General features: G+C 42.6%; 2 protein-coding genes and 1 pseudogene across 2 annotated transcripts; 2 read left to right on the forward strand and 1 right to left on the reverse strand.

Moving 5' to 3' along the window:
• Positions 1-1,776: 1,776 nt before the first annotated feature.
• LOC116922103 (ATP-binding cassette sub-family G member 1) lies at positions 1,777-6,790 on the reverse strand. Its single transcript, XM_032928522.2, has 16 exons — positions 6,520-6,790; positions 5,610-5,837; positions 5,380-5,510; positions 5,156-5,230; positions 5,040-5,082; positions 4,778-4,967; positions 4,557-4,702; positions 4,403-4,461; positions 4,129-4,308; positions 3,965-4,001; positions 3,778-3,896; positions 3,497-3,690; positions 3,254-3,422; positions 3,070-3,170; positions 2,821-2,976; positions 1,777-2,727 (listed from the first exon to the last, which is right to left on the reverse strand). Exons 2-16 carry the CDS (start codon positions 5,741-5,743, stop codon positions 2,383-2,385), a joined length of 2,079 nt encoding a protein of 692 aa, XP_032784413.1. The 5' UTR covers positions 5,744-5,837; positions 6,520-6,790; the 3' UTR covers positions 1,777-2,382.
• A 6,277-nt stretch (positions 6,791-13,067) lies between these two features.
• On the forward strand, positions 13,068-14,297 carry LOC116920628 (annotated as a pseudogene).
• Positions 14,298-16,041: 1,744 nt separating this feature from the next.
• LOC123471354 lies at positions 16,042-16,935 on the forward strand. Its single transcript, XM_045172594.1, has one exon. It carries the CDS (start codon positions 16,042-16,044, stop codon positions 16,933-16,935), a length of 894 nt encoding a protein of 297 aa, XP_045028529.1.
• Positions 16,936-18,465: the final 1,530 nt, after the last annotated feature.

An 18,465-nucleotide genomic window follows, 5' to 3' on the forward strand; every position in this document is an offset into this window, starting at 1 on the left:
CAGTACCGTTCTTTCTATTTGCTTAAATTCGATGTTATTTGACGGCTTCATTGAATTTTCCACAACAACGGTAAACCTTGTACTTGAGCTTTTCTTAACGGCACAGCGAACTTATTCAATTTCTTCTTTCTTTCTTTTTTCCGTTTTTTTCCAGAAGAAAAACAATCAACCAGTACTACACCTCACACATGAAAATACCTATGATCAACACGACGAGTAGGTTATGCGTATTTCGTTTTAAACACGTGACAAGCTTTTGTGTTACCGGCTTGTTTTGAAGGTTACGTTAATTAAATGAAAATTTAAACCATACTAATCAGCTTAAAAGCTGCGATTTGTATTCATTTCGTTTGTCTGTAAGATCTTAGCCGTTACATCAATTTAGGACAGTGACGTTCATGTAACGCGATGTCTATGACTAATTCAAAAACAATTTTAGTGAGCATGTGGAATACGATAGGAAGGATCTCATGCGATGACGAGTTCTACTCGTATTTAGTGTACAACGACTGTTTTGAACTGAAATATGTATAAAATGTGAAAAAAATATATGTATAAAGAAATAAATAAGGCAAAGCGGTTCCTTCGAATGAAGAACAGGATTCTGTCTTAAACAGGAAAGGAACCATTTGTCTTATTTAACTTCGAACCATATAGACAAACGTTAGTTGATGTATTGATTTAACATCGTAGTAATACAAAAAAATTACTTTTTCGTTTTGACGCAAAATTTGTATGGGAAAATGACTTTAATTTGCCGTAATAAGTGTCCCGACTAAAGAAAAAAAAATAAAAATAAATAAATAACAAAAAAACAAAAAAACCTGTCGAACGGGAAGTTTTTAAAGGGAATAAAAATTGACTGAATCTGTCACTTTTTTACTTTGTGTCAGACATTCTGTTCAAATTTCTGAAACTGTCATGTTAAATCGATTTTGCGAATTTATGTGTTTTTCTGCTTAAATAAAAAGTTGTTTTACTATGAAATATTTTGGAGCATTCCTATAATAGTTATTTGGGAATAGTACTATTATAGAATGCGTTGAAAATCAAACAGGCGAGTGGGAAAAAAAGAAAAACAACAAAAAAACTCTGACTTGGAAAACTATGCACGTAAAAAAAGCACGTAAATATCTCGCATTATTTTTTATAGCAACACGCATTCGCAAAAGAACAAACAAAGTAATCCATTTTTCTAGAGACACAAAAAATACCAAATTGCGAAAACGTGAAAGTGCAACGAATCCTTCTAGTGTCTGGTGTTTTCAAATAATAAGAGCCAAGCAGCTGAATTGTTAAGTTTTCCTTATTATCATCATCTGTTATTTATTATGATCCTATTTGATAACACTATTTAAAAAAAAAAAAATTCTAACATCAAATGGTCTGGCGTGAAAGAGGAAGAAAAACTAAACATCTAAAGATGACTAAGCGCTACAACGTCAAACTTCTACTTTAGGCCTGTGTAGCTATATTTTATCTCGTTTATAGTACGCAGCCCCGATTCTCTAATTTAAAGGTTTTGCCTTGCACAGATCGCAGTTATAACTAAGACTCTACTAATAATTTCGTTGAAACGGCTAGGCAACAATGGCGAGCTTATTTGCGGTTGAATGTTGTTGCGCATTATCGTACATGAATTCAATCTCGATTATCGAACCTACAAAATACTGAGCAAGATTATCCAAGACACTTAAGAAGTTGTGAGTACAAAACTCTTTTAATCGCGAAAACTATTTTGTGAAAGCAGTTTCCCAAGCTGACATGTATATCAAGTAAGACTGAAATTACGAGTGTATCAAAAAGGTTGTCATCCATTAATACATGTGTCTAATTTCGCTGAGGATGTAACGATGAGTACTGACAGTGACGCCAAAACAAATCGACAAAATAAACGTTACACAATCTTGTATGAAAGAACAACTACATATTGACGGGAGCCAGAGAATATTGGGGGAGGAATGTTCTCAGGAAAAAAAGATGAGAAAGACAATGGAGGGATTATCTCACATGCAGGACTATTCTTGAATAGCCTAACACTCATCAAAGGTCCAGATGTAACGAGAAAACGTGGGTAGTAATAAGTGAAAACTGGGGAAGCGCATATCCAGAACCAGATTTGTCTCGATGGTTTGATTAAGAAACATTCAGGCAGTAATTAGCTAGCCGCCGCCCATTGCGAAGAACGTTGGGACTTTTAGGTCCAGAAACACGAAATGAAAGCTTAATTTCACGCAAGGACTCCGTGAGAAATGATTGGAAACGCATGATTGCGAGAGTTGGTAAACAACACCGTCTCCAGACAGTCTCGTGGTTATCTGAAGATACAGAGTGGCACTTGGAGGCAAAAGGAAGGTAACAAACGAGACCATGACACGCGTTTCAATGTTGAGACCGCAACTTCCATTTGAGGACGAAAAACGCGATCAATCGCAATACGACGAAAAAACCGGACAGAACGACCAAATCGACCCAATAAAGAGAATGGCGCACATCAAACTCTTCGAGAAACTTTATCGGAGATCTATAGTGGCAATATGCTTCCGAACAGTGCATGTTGGGACGATCGAATCCGTAGATTGCCAATAGAGTTCCTTCGAAACCGTATCTCACGTAGGCAACGTAAGACAGCCATCTTAGATACGGCGGGATCGTGTCCAACGTTACAAAGAATCCCGAAAACAATAAAATCGGGATAGTGGTGACGGGCCCGAGGAACACAGCCGCCTAGAACATTGATACACAAAGTACGTAAGATGTTTTAAAATCTAAACAACACTTGGTATTTATCGTAGATCTGCAAAATTTGTGCCAACATACTTGAATATCCATAGCTGCTCCTATGACTAGGCCAAGACTTTGGGCCACTAAACTGGTCATAACACTCATCGTTAAAAACATAAAGAAACGCATCGGTTCACAAGGTTGGTCCGACATAAAGTAGACGATGACTACGTAGAGTGTTGGAAATATAATCTAATTGCCAAAATTGAAAAACAAATTATTACCCAAAGCTAACAGGACTACACTACTCAGAACTTGGTTGTTTCATGTCATGCATGTACGTACCTGAAATGGAAGATCTGCCACTGTTTTGGCGAGATAATATGCTTTTAGGGAATACCAATAATTCAAATGTTCTCTCATCAGGACTGCCATTTCCATTGGAACTGTTGAATTCAACAGACAGATTTTCTCAGCACGATTACAAACTGTAAACATACCACAACGTAAAGTTGGACGTAATACGTACAAGTAAGAACCGTCGGCATCATGGCAGTAAACATGAGAAAAAGTTGTCCGAAAAACAAGGAACCTGAATTGCTAAACGCTTTCGACGCTTCATTGCCGATGCCGTAATACAGCATGCCAATAATAAGGCCGACGATCAGGTGAGAAGCGACCCTTAATCCGGTTAAAGTCTATAATAATCAATCAAACCATCAAGTAAAATTTAAAAAATCTATTTAGAGGATCAACACAAAGCAACACGTACTTGGTCTCGCATGATGCATATAAAAGTCCTGCGAAGAAGAATTAAAAATTGCGCCCAGCATGACGTGGGAAACGTGGAGCAACGCGACGGTAGGTTGTCGTCCGAATCAAGTAGGCAATCTGTCGCACGAGCAACATTGTCACACGCCGGAAGTCCAATAGAAACGGTGACATGCGTCTTTGTCCCAGACACATCTGAACAGAAATATTTTCAGTTGGAGCAATCTCTTCCTTATTAAGGGAACTCCTTGATAATAACCCGAGTTCTGGAAATGTACTCACCAACATAAGAGTCGACGGCCTTCGTTTCATCGGTTACCGACGGTGTAGATTTGTGATTGACGTCTTGGTTCCAATTGTTACATTTACCACTCAGCACGGCCACCACTAGTTTAGATATCCTTTTTGACCGAAAGAAATCACTATTGAAACACGCCAGTGCTTAATTTGTTCAATTTGTTTACAGTACCCATTGTCTCCATACTCTCCATTGGCGATTTCTATCACTATTATTTTTATGTGAAAAAAGAAGTTGTATATTTTAGATTAAAAGACTTTTGTGAGAGGAACTCGCCAATTGAACGGGCTTAGTAATTGAAATGTTGTTCGAAATAAAGGGGGGGAAATGATTACCGAAATCAGCGGGGTTGTGGTAACTGGGGCAATCTAGTCCTAATGAAGACAAAAACTGCACCAGCCCTCCAGTTAAGCCTCTGTAGATGCACTGTCCTTCGGCTAGCAGATAAAGTCGATCAAATTTCTCGAATAGCCGAGCACTTGGTTGATGAATCGTGCAAATGATTGTTCGCCCTCCTAAAAATAAATGACAATTATTTTGTATCGTGTCCTTTTACGGGGCGAAATTTCCTTTTCTTCGTTTGGTTACCACTGGCAGCCAAACCCTTACCTTGAGCGAGTTGCTTTAGCAGCAGGATGCACTGCATGCAGGAAGAGCTATCCAACCCGCTTTTGTATCAAATCAAGAAAAAAACAAAAATGAATAAATAAAACTTCGTATAAATTCACAGTGTTCGTGCGCTACACAGTTGATTTGGCCATACCTGGTAGGTTCGTCGAAAAACATCACGGGAGGATTGTTGACTAATTCTTGAGCAATAGCCAAACGTTTGCGCTGTCCACCTGATAGGTTCAACGTTCGGGTGTTTTCGCAATCTTTAAGTCCCATCGTTTCGAGAATTTCGTAAACCTGAAGGCATTCGTCAAGCAGAGAATTGACATATTTCATACTACCTAAATTATACGGATGTTATAATAATATTACCACCAACTGTTTTTCCGCGTGCGTGATTCGGTCAGCCAGTTTCAGATTCGCCGAACACATCATTGCTTCCATCACCGTCAAGTGGGGACACAATTCATCATGCTGCATTATGTAGCAAGACATTTTTCGAAATATTCGGGGATCGCGCTCAACGCCATTCACCAATACTTCACCCGTCATGTTGGAACCCCTTAAAAACATTTGAGAAAATGATTCATTTGTTGTCAGTGTCAAAGGAAAAATATAAATAGCTGTCACTTACTTGAATCCAGCCAAGATATTCATCAGAGTGCTTTTCCCTGCACCTGAAACCAACAGAATTATCCACGTGGAAATACAAAGAAAATAGAATTACTAATTGATTATGGCAAATTTTACCTGATGGTCCCATAATTGCCGTCAGCTCTCCGGAATTAAATTTCCCACTGATCGATTTCAACAAGGTTTTGTATCCTTAAAAAAAATTAAAAATATTAGCTCAATTTAATCAGTGGTGGCGTTACTGTGTCGTTTTACATTATATTCCACACAAACAAACACACACACACACACCCACACACACACAAATAAAATAAATAATAAAATAAAAAATGGATATTTACCTTTTCGCCTACCCTCCGAAACTGAATACGAAACATCATTGAATTCGATATTGACGGCTTTCCTGCGAACAAGATGAGTGAGGGCAGCCCGCTTGGCAGAGTTGTTGGGTACTTTCTTCATAACGACACCCCTGGGGTCGAGGGGAGAAAAAAGATAATTTGGGTGAGGGCCGTCAAAGCTGTAATTTCTCTACGTGAGTCCCTATGTACTGTATATATTTTTAACTTACAGAGGAGCTGATGCTGGAGGGTGATGCAAGGTAACGTGGCCAGATGTGAGATGCGCCACGGCAGAGCAATTCGAAATCTTTGTCACACAGTCTTCGTTCACCGAGAAGTTTTTCTTCTTTGTCAAGCCAGCCATTCTCTGAGAATTCCTATGAAATTTAGGCTCACTTTTTCTTAATTTCTCCGTAAGCTTTCTCCAGCGATGGCTGACAACAGTTTCCTGCTCACAGCTGTAAAGGTACAATACCATTAAGAACACGCTTTCCATACACACACACACACACACACGAATAAACAGTTTTGTAATAGACTACTTTCATTTGTTTCACAAAACAAAAACAAAAACAAAAATCGGTTTTAGACGAGAGCAATTTGCGAGCTAGCCTGGCTCTTACTAGAGTTATCTGAAAATGAAAGATTAAGCCCATCGTATAGCAATTAGCCAACTTTCCTTCTTCGAAATGATGCTGACCGCAAGCAACTGGAACACTTTCTATTACAGGCCTCCTTCAAGATAATTCGACCTCCAGAGGTATTGTTTTTTTATTTTTTGTTGTAAAAATACGAATCGATAAAATAAACACGGGCGAGTTGGCGAAATGTGATGCACCAGTTTCGCCATTGCTACAGAATTTGCAGAGACTTTTTACCTGGGTGCCGTAAGGTTTCACTGTCGCTTTTGTTTGCGCATTGCTTGTATAATTTTTTTTTTCTTCAATAAACGAAGTCAAAGAACTAAACAAATAGCAGATTCCTATTCGTTTCTATGGTGCTTTATTCGGTAACAAAAGTCGGAAGACCATAATCACACAAGTAACAATAGACTACTAGGTTGGCAAGTGTGACTTTTCATTAGCTAAATGAGCATGTTTTGATTTAGAGGTTAAGGTCCCAATTGTGAAACTTTCTTACCGTAAATTAAGATTTGATGAATAAACTTCCTTCGAGGACGAAAATTCACACTTAAGAGACGTTAGAAACCAAGGACGAATTGGGCTAGGGAGAACAACCTCAGATTTGAACAGGGAAGTGGGAGAGGGCTAACATGGCGAGTATTCTTTGTTTGAAGAAATTAACTACGTTAGAAAAATAAGACTGGAATTGAAGGCTAGCACAAAGTAGCTCCAAGGAATTTCCTCTCACTCCTTTTCAGATGGTGGTAGTCTCACGAATAACCAACAAACTCCAGCTGACAGGGGATTTCAACAAAAGCATCCAGGGAAGGGGAGGAGCGAAAAAGGGAGTTCTTTGTGACGTAGACTTCAACTAGCTCCGGTGCACGCGCACTCAATGTCCCTAGAGTTCTTGTTGGCCATTCCTCTCCCCTTTCTCTGTACTTTTTCATTTTTTTTTCCCTCAAATATTTTTACTTTCAAATAGAAATCAGTGAAAAAAATGACATACCTACACATATCAATGTATGCTAATACCTCTGGCATGTTAATCGATATCATTTTACCGTTATGCCTTGTTTTTATTTTGTTTCATTCTACCTTTATTTCTTTGGTTTTTATTATTTTATTGTTTTCTATTCTTGAATGTGTAGTTTGTGGCACATTTGCGAAACTTCGTGTGTTGTGATATACGACTGCTTTACTTTTTTTTTTTTTTCAATAAAGCGCCAAATGACGATGGAGACGGGTTGCTCAATTGTGTTAAATTTCTTGCGTGAAGAAACAACTTTCTGCTTACCATCTGTTCATTTTGATTCAAAAGTAGCTTTCAACTAAAACTAGGGTTTTATATATCATTGGGAGGATCTGCAGCTGCAGTGTGTGTACTACCACAGGTTCAGGCCAGAAGCGACGCGTCGGTGCATGTGTACCTGATTCCAAGGGCAGTTGCACCCACAGCCGTTTTCCCGTACTTCATTGTAAACAGAAGCACGTGTTTATTCTGAATCAAAAAGGTGGCAATATCGATTCGGAATACCCCCATGTCATCACGATTCGAAAATCAATTTTAGAAACTTCTAGACGTAAGTAGAATTGCCTATTACGCAATGCGTATGTAGCTACTTTCAGAAACGCAAATTTACATGCCGTCATACTTACTTTGATTAAGAAACCTTAGCCTCAATAAAAGGAAATACTGAGAATATGGCAGTCATATTCTAAGTGATTTTAGCTATTCTGAATTAAATTTTGCTATCTGCTTGCGGTCGGAAAAATCAAGTTATTTTTTTCATTTCAAATTCTTTTAATCAAGCCAACGAAGGAATGCCCTCATTAAAATTGAACCATTATGCGCTATCTGAGAATTTCTGACTAAGTTTTAATTTTAATCCCAAGTAGAAATTTCAACCCGGATTCATATTTTACACAATTACTGCAGGCTCTCAACAACGATATCATAAGCTTGATTCACGCAGTGATTCAACATTCAGTGCAGCTGCACCGGATAACCTCAAACCCTCTCCTTTCACCCACACTCTAACCCATACCAGCTTTACATAGGGAAATCCTGTCTATTTATTATGCATAGTACGCCCTATTTGCACGATTCCTGCTTGATATCCTTTGCGTGGTCGTTATAGAGGGTCAAACTACAGTAAAGTATTTGTATCAGCAACTTCTGCTCTTGTTTGTCATTAAAAACAAGACGTAGCGAGCAATCGATACAAGTGCTATTGATTATATCGCCATTATGGGTATAGTTAAGAAAAAAAAGTAAGCGAAGCAAAAGCTTGAGCTGATAGCTAGAGCTACCATGTAACTTACCTTGCCAGGAGTGGATCAATCTAAAATCAATACGAACATAGATTCATTTCTTTCATGCGCCATTGACCTGTGTTACACAAGCCATGAATCCAGTTAAGAACATAAGATGAGATGACGTATATATTGGCTCCTCACGTAATTGAACCTTGATTTTGTTAAGGTGAATAAAATGTACGAACTTGATGAGTAGCTGCAGCTAGACAACGAGGAGGATTTGCTAAAAAAAACGACAACTATATATTATAGCAAACTATTCCACTTAAGCTTGAAGCAGTATATTCTGTGGGCGGCACCGGAAATTCATGGCGATTTCTCCTTAATTGTAGCATCCGAAAATTGTCCTTGATTTTTTTTAGAGCGATCTGTGTCGACAATGACAAGAGATTGTTTCGTCCATAAATCGCCAACGGCTAGTGGGTTACTGCTAACGGCTTCAATTCTTAACTCTAATGGTACTTCAGAACGTTCGTGTCCACGTTCTTCATTAACAAGCAAGTGACTTAACACAAGGGAGGGGGGATTTAAGCAAAAATCCTTGAAAGATACCATGGTCTCCGCGTACGTAGGTACCCGCAAAGACTAAATACTGCACCATGTCCAGTCTTCTCATAGGGTCTTCCGGTTGGTCTCGTGACCATGGGGTGCTACATACGCGTCGTCAAACCATTTTCGACATTTTAAAGTATCTCTTCCTCCTTCTTCACACAACGTTACAGAGCATCGTTCTCCCTCTTGATTATGACACCACAATCCATAGATTCTTCTCTATTTTTTTTCAATAAGATGGCAATGTGGTGAGAAAATCTATATCATTTGTTATTTAGTTCCATATGTATATATTTTGGCTTGGCAATTCTTTCTGCTTTTTCATCTTTCGTAACCGTTAAACTAATATTTTTACAAAGTCTGCTAGGGTTCGGCCGTGCGTAGATCGGGGAGCTTTTTCATCGATCCGGTGCGGGGAATGCAGTGCACGGTGCCACCTCGAATTCAATAAGAGGCAATTCCCTCTTTACCATTCTCAATTACAAAAATATGGCACCCCTTCTTCTCCGCGTTGTTTGTTGCACAAGGATCCCCCTAGTCTTAACGTTGTTAATAGAAAACGACCAGAAAATTGCGTAGAGTTGTTAGTCTTTGTGAAATTTGACTTATTTTGGGGGATGAAGAATCCATAATAGTGGATAGCTTCGAGGGATCTTGGCGAATCCTATCGGTGGTTACTTCATGTCCAAGGCACATAATCTCGTCTTGCTCAAACACTTTTCAGACTCAAGGTAAGATCGGATTTTCAAGAGCAGCACTGTTAACTGGCTGACTGACTGTTATTGGTCGCGATGGTCACCAAATGTTTTCCACAGACTACTAGGTCATCCAGGTAAACAAGACTAACATTATCGTCCATTATCCGCTGGAATGTAGCGGGAGTGTTACAGCGACCAAGATGAAAGGCGTTTTCACTCGTAGAAACCGTCAGGTGTTATGAAGGTGGTTTTAGGTTGACTGGCTTCACCAACGGGGTTCGACAGTACCGACTATTTAAATCGAGATAAAACTTTCCCCCCCCTTCCAATTAAATAATCTAGAAAATTATCGATTCGTGTTGTACGATAAACACCGCGCATTATTACAAGTTCAAACGACGACAATTGATTCATAAACAAACCATGACGACGGGTTCGACCAGGAGCTTGAAGAGAGTTTATAAGGTAGGCTTCAAGGATCTCTTCCACTTGGGTCTGGAAGGTATGTCTTTCCAAGTTACTTACCCTATAGGACAGAGTTGAAAGAAGCTCGTCGATTTTGGAGCGCGCTCAGAGCTATCCGCTCCTACCCCCAAAACGCGCTCATAGCTCACCATTTCAGAAATTGAGCAGCTCGTGCTCATTAACTTTAGCTTTAGAGCTGTACTTAGAACTTAGCAATTTTTTCGAGCTTTTCTTTGGAAAACGCGTATTTGAATTGAAAATTACCAGAGGGATCGCTCAGCGATCCCTAACGGTAATTAGGATTATACGGGATTAGGTAAAAACGTGAAATCGGACATAGGGCAGGTTCTTGCTAATTCCAGACACAAAAATACTTTTTTTGCCATGCTATTATTGCAGGGGCAAAGAAGATTTAATACAAAATATAATGGGAAAAATTAAAAGTAAAAGGGGAAATGCGTTATTCAACTAAAAAACAACTTATAAATCCTTGTAATACCCGAGAAAATGCTAAATAACATCTAGTCGTTTTGCTTGCAGATGACCTGTCTAGATTGTGTACTAGCTACTAGCTAACTCTCCGACGGCACAAAAAATATCGAAGAAAAAAAATGTATGAATCCTTAAAATAATTATATTGTCGCGGGTGAAAAGCGAGATTGGTTATCTCTTCGCAGAGATGAGTCACCCACTCCTAGGACAACGTTGCGATCGTGGTCAAGAAATTATCAGGAAAAGTCCGCTCTAAGGAAGATACGCAGATACGCAGTTCGGAAGAGGAGTAATTCGTGCGACGGTATAAAACGCTGCCCCGAAACTGCGTTAGAGGAGTTTCCATCAGGTGAACTCCCGGAGCTGGGCTCCGTTAGACGAGTTCCCTGGTTTCCCTAGAGGTCTTTAGACGCTTCTCCAACTTTTGGTAATAGTTATCCCCTTTTTGTGTAAGTAAAACCATTGTTTAGATTTAAGTCATCACTTGTTGTATTCATTTGTGCTTGTTCAAATACAACTCGTGTGACAATATCAAATTGTAGAATATGAAAAGTTCTTTAAAATGCGTCCAAGTCTGGCTGATGAAGTGCCAAATTAATCATAATTTCAGCAATATAAAGAGACACCCATTTTTGCTAATTTCGGACAGACAATGCTAATGTCGGACACATTTTTGAAAAAAATTTGAAAAAAAATTGTATTGATATTTTTACATTAATCAACGCAGAATTTAAAGACAAATCGATTAATATACAATTTTTTTATGTTTTCTTGTGTCCTTTTGACGCAATTCACAGAAACATACATTAATGACTCTGGATCTAGCCTGAGCTCATCCATAAAAATCTTTTTAAAAATAAATTTTCATTGATTCATAAACAATTAAATAATATTAAAGCCAATAGGGTTTTTGTTTTTTTAGAAGACAATTACCTAATTTTACTATGCCCTGTTAACTAGGAAACGACTAATCCTTTCGAATACGTTCTCTCTTATTCAGACACATATTTTCGTAGAAATTTTAACAAAATATCAATAGATTTCACTATTTAACTTTTGTTTTACCACTTTGCCTAGGTTTAAGAGGGATTTTTTTGCAATTCCTTACATTTCTGTAATTGAGTTTCCTTTGTTTTTTGCATAAACTCCCATGATGCTAATTCCGGATAGCAGACTGCAGCAGACTACACAAAATGACATGCTATTAATTTTGGTTGTGAAAAATCTGTAATAGCTTAACGGGGGAATGCGACATTGGACCCCCGACACCAGCCCCCCACCCCTACCCCGACACTAGCCCCCCCTACACTAGCCCCACCCCGACACCAGCCCCATCCCGACACCAGCCCCCCCGACACCAGCCCCTCCCCCCGACACCAGCCTCCCCCGACATTGTTCCCCCACTATGTGATGGGGGGGTGGTGTTGCACAAAAGACGACACCAGCCCCCCCCTTGTAAAATTCGTTGAAGTTATGGGCCCCCACTCCCCCTTCTGAAATTCGTTCAACTACGTAGATATGGCAACCGGTTTGCCCTCTATGGCAATCCGTTTAACCCATAAAAAATATTTTTTTTGTTTCCTTTTTTTTATGCTCTTTTATCTAGCGGTCGCAACTTTAAACCCCCATTTGTTGTCTTGTAGACAGACCAGTCTTACAGAGCTGCAAATTTTCTCTGCAGGAGTACGTAATAAGACGTAAAGGCTATGCTGTAGTTAGTTAGTTTATTTTATTAACATTTTTGCAATTTCATAATATAATACACATTAAAAGCTTGTTGAAAATTATTTTGCAATGCCATGCCATCAACATGGCGCAGTTGATTTAACGAAACCCCCCTTATCTTTCTGTCACCCAGATGATCCAGCGAAACAACCAAAGACATCAGGCCCCAAGCAACCCACAAACGTCTAGAAAACCATGAGGACATCGACAGGCAAGAACCCACTCAACAAGATACAGTCACGCCTAATTTTTCGAGCCAGTAGTTTCACAATCGTCCATGGGGCACGCAACAACCAAGTCGCAAAACCAGAAACGAAGTGCCTATCGGTCGTATCATCCGTCACCATCATCCAACATCATCACAAAACATCATCATTCAAGACGAGCGTAAGGCGGGCAACAAACAAACAAAACCATCGCAAGCTCAGTCAAGCCAAAACCCGAGGGCGACATTCTCGCCAGGCAAGCAGAGGCGAACCACAAGATGACAGGAATCGCAATAGCCGGATCAGCAAACCCAGCAGTCGGAGCAGCGAATGCAGTAGCAGCGCCAACCCAACCAAGAGCATTTAAACCATAAGGGAACCCACCACCATTCGACCTAGAAGCAGAAAAAGACTCTTTCGACACCTGGGTCAGGAGGTGGGAGATATTCATCGCCTTGTCAACCATCGACGAGGTGCTAGATGCCGGTCTCCGCCCAACTTACAAAATCAACCTGCTACTGTCTTGCTTCTCCACCCAAACACTGCAAACAGTGCTATCAGCAGGCCTCTCGCAAGCCCAGTTAGCTGATCAAGACCAAATCATCGGGATGTTGCGGACACGTTGCAATGCCGGAAAGAACCGCCACATATGGCGCCACCAGATGGCGTTATGCACACAGCGACCTAACCAACAAGCGGACAACTGGCTTTGCGAGCTGCGTGACATCAGAAGGAAATGCGACTTCATCGGCGATTGTTGCGCTAGATGCGATGCGACGAGAATTCTTGGACAAGTGGTCACTGGCGTGGCGGATAACGAAGTCCGAATAAAGCTGCTAGAACAAGGAGACACCCTCACACTTGACGGGGTGATCACGATCCTGCGCACGGCTGAAACGTCCCAGCTTCAAGCAGCCAACCTAAGAGATGAGTCTTCAATCAACGCCATCCAGCGGTCAACATACCAAGCCAAGAAAGCAACCGAATCCAACCCCGGCCCAGCAAAACCTTTTGAAGAAAAGAAAGACAGCCCCCCATCATGCCGACTTTGCGGCGGACCGTCCCATCACATCAGACGCGACTGCCCTGCTTGGGGAAAGAAATGCCACAACTGTGGAAGAGACAACCACTTCGCCAGTTCATGCGAAGATGGCTCCAAGAAGAGAGTAGGATCCATATTCGAAAAGAAGCCAATGGAAGGGAACGAGCCACTTGTGATGGAGTTTACATCCAAAGAAGGAATGAAAAAAGCGTCCATACCAACACTCGCTGACACCGGATCAGATATCGACGCCATCCCCGACAAGGTATACTACGCCTACTTCCGAGAGATACTTCTAAGGCCCAATAACCCGGCCCAGTCAGCAACCGGTAGCCCCCCATCATATGGTTGGGTACCTTCCAAGCAACAATCTACTGGCCCGTCGATGTCAACGAGTCCAGCCCAGCAACGACAACGGTTCACGTGCTAGAAAAACTAAAGCAAGCGGCCATTTGCACAACCACGCAGCGGAGGCTGGGCATGGTACACGACGGATATCCAAGAGCAAAAGTCAGCGTGCTGAGGAGCCACTTCTTACTCGCAAAGAAGAAAACAGACCTGTCCGGCCTAATGGACGAACATCCGCACGTATTCGACGGAATTTGCAGAGTGATGTCCGGCCCACCGTGCCCCTTCTCCTTAAAGGAAGGAGCCACCCCAATAAAAATGCACGGATCCCGCCCAGTGTCGGAGCCATTGAAGAAACCATCCCGAGAATAACTGGCTGAGCAAAGGGCTCTAGGCATCATCCGGAAAATTCCGCCAGACACCACAACGCCATGGATCCACGGTGTAGTCCTGGTACCGAAAAAGAAAGGAGGCATAAGAATTTGCCTGGATTATCGGCCGCTGAACCAGGGGCTGTTCGGAGCCAAATTCGACAACCCGACACCATTTCAAGCGGTCCGAACAATCCCCAGAGGCATGAACTTCTTTTAACTAGTAGACGCACGGAAAGGGTACTACGAATGCGCGCTAGACGAAGCCTCCATGGCCTTAATAACTTTTGCCATCCCGGAAGGCCTACACCAATACACTTGACTGCCAATGGGAATCTGCCACGCCGGAGACGATTATGGACGGCGATTCCACGACATTTTCGTCCACCTCCGTAACACAGCCAGATGACTGGAAGACCTCATTATCTACTCCGCCACGTACGAAGAGCATGTAGAATTAGTCAGCGCAGTTTCCGCAGCTGACCACAACGTCGGATTCAACCGCACCAAGATGACCTTCGCAGAGCCTACCGGCAAATTCGCCGGATACACAGTGTCGGAAGAGGGGTTTCGCCCAAGTCCAGATTTGACGTGAGCCATTAGAGAATTCCCACAGTCACGAAACGTCCCCGACCTTCGGTCAATCTACGGGCTTTGTCAACAGGTCGGAAACTTTAGCAGCAAAATAGCCACAGCACTAGCCCCCCTCTCCCCATTGCTAAAGAAAAACTTGGAATGGAGCTGGGGCACGCAGCAAGAATCAGCTTTCCAGATCGCAAGAAAGGAGCTCGCGCAGGTACAAGAGCTCGCGTTTTACAACCCGGACAGGATCACGTCCACCCACGTCGACGCATTTCGTCTTCACAGCCTAGGCTTCATCCTAAAGCAACAAGACCAAGCAACCAGTAAGTGGCATTTAGTTCAAGCTGGATCCCGTTTCCTTTCATCGGCCGAATCCAGGAATGCAATGATAGAGCTGGAAGGCCTCACGGCAGCGTGGGCCATGAAGAAATGCAGTCCATTCCTCGAGGAATTACCAGCGTTTGACCTCGTCACAGACCACCGGCCGCTGATTCCAATCCTCAACGAGTATTCACTCGACAAACTGGACAACCCGCGCCTGCTCCGCCTCCGCCTACAAATGACCCGCTTCATATTTACAGCAAAATGGGTCCCGGGCAAGATGAACGTGGAAGCAGACGCACTCTCAAGATCGCCGATCGAACGCGCGTCAGAAGCGGACGAGCTAACAGAAGGACCCAGTACCTTCCGGGTGAAAGACGTATTAATCGGACTCATAGCTGGATCGTCCAACCAGTCACCCGACTTGAACCTGAAAGCCGTCCAGGTGGCACCAGAGGCCGATCCCGTCATGACATAACTCCGCGAGACAATCATAGGCGGCTTCTCGAACGACAAGTGCAACTTGCAAGAACCACTGCGCCCATTCTTGAATGCTCGCCAACAGCAGGGCCATCGACGAGGACGACGGAACAATCGTAATGGGCCCTCGCGTCGTCATACCACGCTCCATGGTCCGTCAAACGATCCAAGTCCTGCTAGGTATGCACCAAGGAGCCAGCAAGATGCGCCAGAGGGCCCGTTTATCCGTGTTCTGGCCAGGGATGGATGTCGACATAGCCAACGCGGCAGCCGCCTACGACTCAACCACCAGCCGTCTAGCGTCCTAACCAAAGGAAACCATCCGCCCCCACGAACCAGCCACGCGCCCCTTCGAATTCTTACACGCGGATCTAGGAGAACAACGGACGGCATTTTTTAGTCATCGTTGACCAATTCAGTGGGTGGCCCCATTTTGCTATGTTCCCAAACAAGAAAACCACGGAACGGTGTCTCATCGACGAATTCCGCAGCTTCTTCGTCTCAATAGGAGGCGTGCCGATCAAAATCAGGTCCGACAACAGCCTATTCCCCGCGGTCGAGCTCCAGGACTTCCTGCGTGATTGGAACGTCGGATGGGGGTCATCATCGCCGCATTACCCGCAATCAAACGGCAGAGCCGAAGCAGGGATCAATGCCATTAAAGCTCTCGTTGCCAGATCACGAACGGGCGGCGCATTCGACCAAAACAAAATGGCCAAAGCGCTCCTCCTCTACCGGAATGCACCGCGCATTGGCCTCCAGTCGCCCCCTCAACTAATCTTCAACCGACCCATCCGCGACGGATTACCGGCACACAGGAGATCTTTCGCGTCGGAATGGCAAAAGGAAGCCAGGGAGATTGAGCAGAGGCAGCACAAGATATTGGAAAAGTCAACAACGCACTACAACCGCGACGCGAAGGACTTGCCAGAGCTAAGCGTAGGCGATCACGTACTCATCCAAAATCCGGATTCCAAGCGATGGGTTACACCCGGAGTGGTAGTGGAAACTGGCCCAAACTGGGACTACATGGTCAAAACACCATTTGGCCGAATTTTCCTGCGGAATCGCCGTATGCTCCGCAAAAAGACGGTGGTAATGCCGGGAACGATTCCACCAGCCGAAAACGCGCCAACAGCAGCGGTGGAACCAATTCAACCAGCCCCCGCCACTGAAAGAGCAGCACCCATCACCACAGCAAAGCCGGAGAAAAGAACAGACGGGCAGCAGGGCCAGAAAGTTGAAGTTGGATGCGGCCGAGAACGCGGCCGGATCCCGCCCACGCGCCAGTCAACCCGCATTAGCTTGCCTAGCAACCGATACCTGGCGTAAGAGTGGAATGCATAACAAAATCAGAAGCAAATTCAACCAACCTAGAATAATAATATCATGTTTATGTTTCATTCATGTTCATCATGTTTAGTAAATGTCCTTTTCACTGTTTAAAGCGCTATTCTCTCCCCAGAAGCACCAGAAGGGACGCGCCTTAGAAAAAAAAAGAAAGAAAGAAAAAGACATGTTGTAACCTTGCTCGACAGAGGGCTCACACCCGACCCGCCATCTTGTCCGAGACCGAGGAGATGGCCGTGCAGTCTACACGCGCCAGCACAGCGTACAGTCGCATCGTAGGCCCATCTCACTTCCGTGCTATCTTTGTATTAATTCCTCGCCTCGTGTAAGATGAATAGACACCGTGACACGAGTCTCAACAAAAACGACCCACAAAAAGAAAGTAGGTAGCTGACGGAAAAAAACGGTGTACAATGTGTGGTCGGAGAGGTAACGAGAAAAAAAAATATTGGATATAAGTGGTTAGCTAAATGAAAAGAGAAAACAATGGTGTTGGCCAAAAAAGACCTGAAACTTGAACAAATAGCGGACAGAAAAAAACTTTATTCAACACGAAGAAAGTACAAGGGTTATCCTGATAATAAATACGTTAAGGTACTAATTATAAGTAGTTACCATTTTTTCCCACGTTGACACACCCAATTACCAAAAATTCAAAAAATTCAAAAGAAAGCAGAGAATTCAATTACACAAAAGACACACTTGTATTGACGTAAAATACACAAATTAACGCAAATATACTTTTTAATGATCTGCCCACGTGATTACTATGAGACTGTACTGAATAGGGGGCAAGCAGACTACAAATAGATAAGATTGTATAGATAAGATATTTGTACCACCATAATAACATGAAAAAACTAAAACTTCCGACTTAAACATGAGACCCAGAAAACCAAGAGTTATGATGAACAGCCAAAGTTTCTGTTTTCTAGAAGCGAAGTACAATTTTTGAAAGTCGTGTTTATATGAACATTTCTCTCTAGTTTAATGATCAATAATATATTGTCGTGGGGGGACAACAGGAGTTGTGCTTATCTCTTCCTAGAGACGCTTCACTCGACGCTGTAGTTACGCATGTTAAAACTTTCTGTGATGTCATCGGGCATTACTCCTTATTAAGTAGAAATTTCAGAATAGCCTTAAAAAGCACAGTAAAATTGGATAGCCTCAGGGAGAGGGCATAAATTCCAAGCTAGTATAAAATCCACCATTATTTTTCCTTTAGTGGCGCTCTTCTTCCGCTAGACGTGTAGACGTGTAGACGTTGGGTAAAGTGTAACTCTTTCACTTCTTGTATTCCGTGTATTCTTTTTTCTGTTTCAAGTAAATAAAGTGCTTAAAGTCCAGTGTGACAATATTGTCACGGGTGAGAAGGGAGATTGGTTATCTCTTCGCAGAGATGAGTCATCCGCTCCTTGGACAACGCTGCGATCGTGGTGAAGAAATTATCGGGAGAAGTCCGCTCTAAGAAAGATACGCAGATACGCAGTTCGGAATGGGAGTAATTCG

Source organism: Daphnia magna, linkage group LG4, assembly GCF_020631705.1.
Source record: "Daphnia magna isolate NIES linkage group LG4, ASM2063170v1.1, whole genome shotgun sequence".
Lineage (NCBI taxonomy): Eukaryota > Metazoa > Arthropoda > Branchiopoda > Diplostraca > Daphniidae > Daphnia > Daphnia magna.

Bases quoted from the DNA above. Each gene is read 5' to 3' on its own strand.
- LOC116922103 (XM_032928522.2), bottom strand. From the start codon at position 5,743: ATGGCTGGCTTGACAAAGAAGAAAAACTTCTCGGTGAACGAAGACTGT. The intron at 3,423-3,496 runs GTACGTGTTGCT...TGATTATTATAG, and splicing joins TATGCATCATGCGAGACCAA to ACTTTAACCGGATTAAGGGT. The intron at 2,728-2,820 runs GTATGTTGGCAC...TCAATGTTCTAG, and splicing joins GAGCAGCTATGGATATTCAA to GCGGCTGTGTTCCTCGGGCC.
- LOC123471354 (XM_045172594.1), top strand. From the start codon at position 16,042: ATGTTCCCAAACAAGAAAACCACGGAACGGTGTCTCATCGACGAATTC.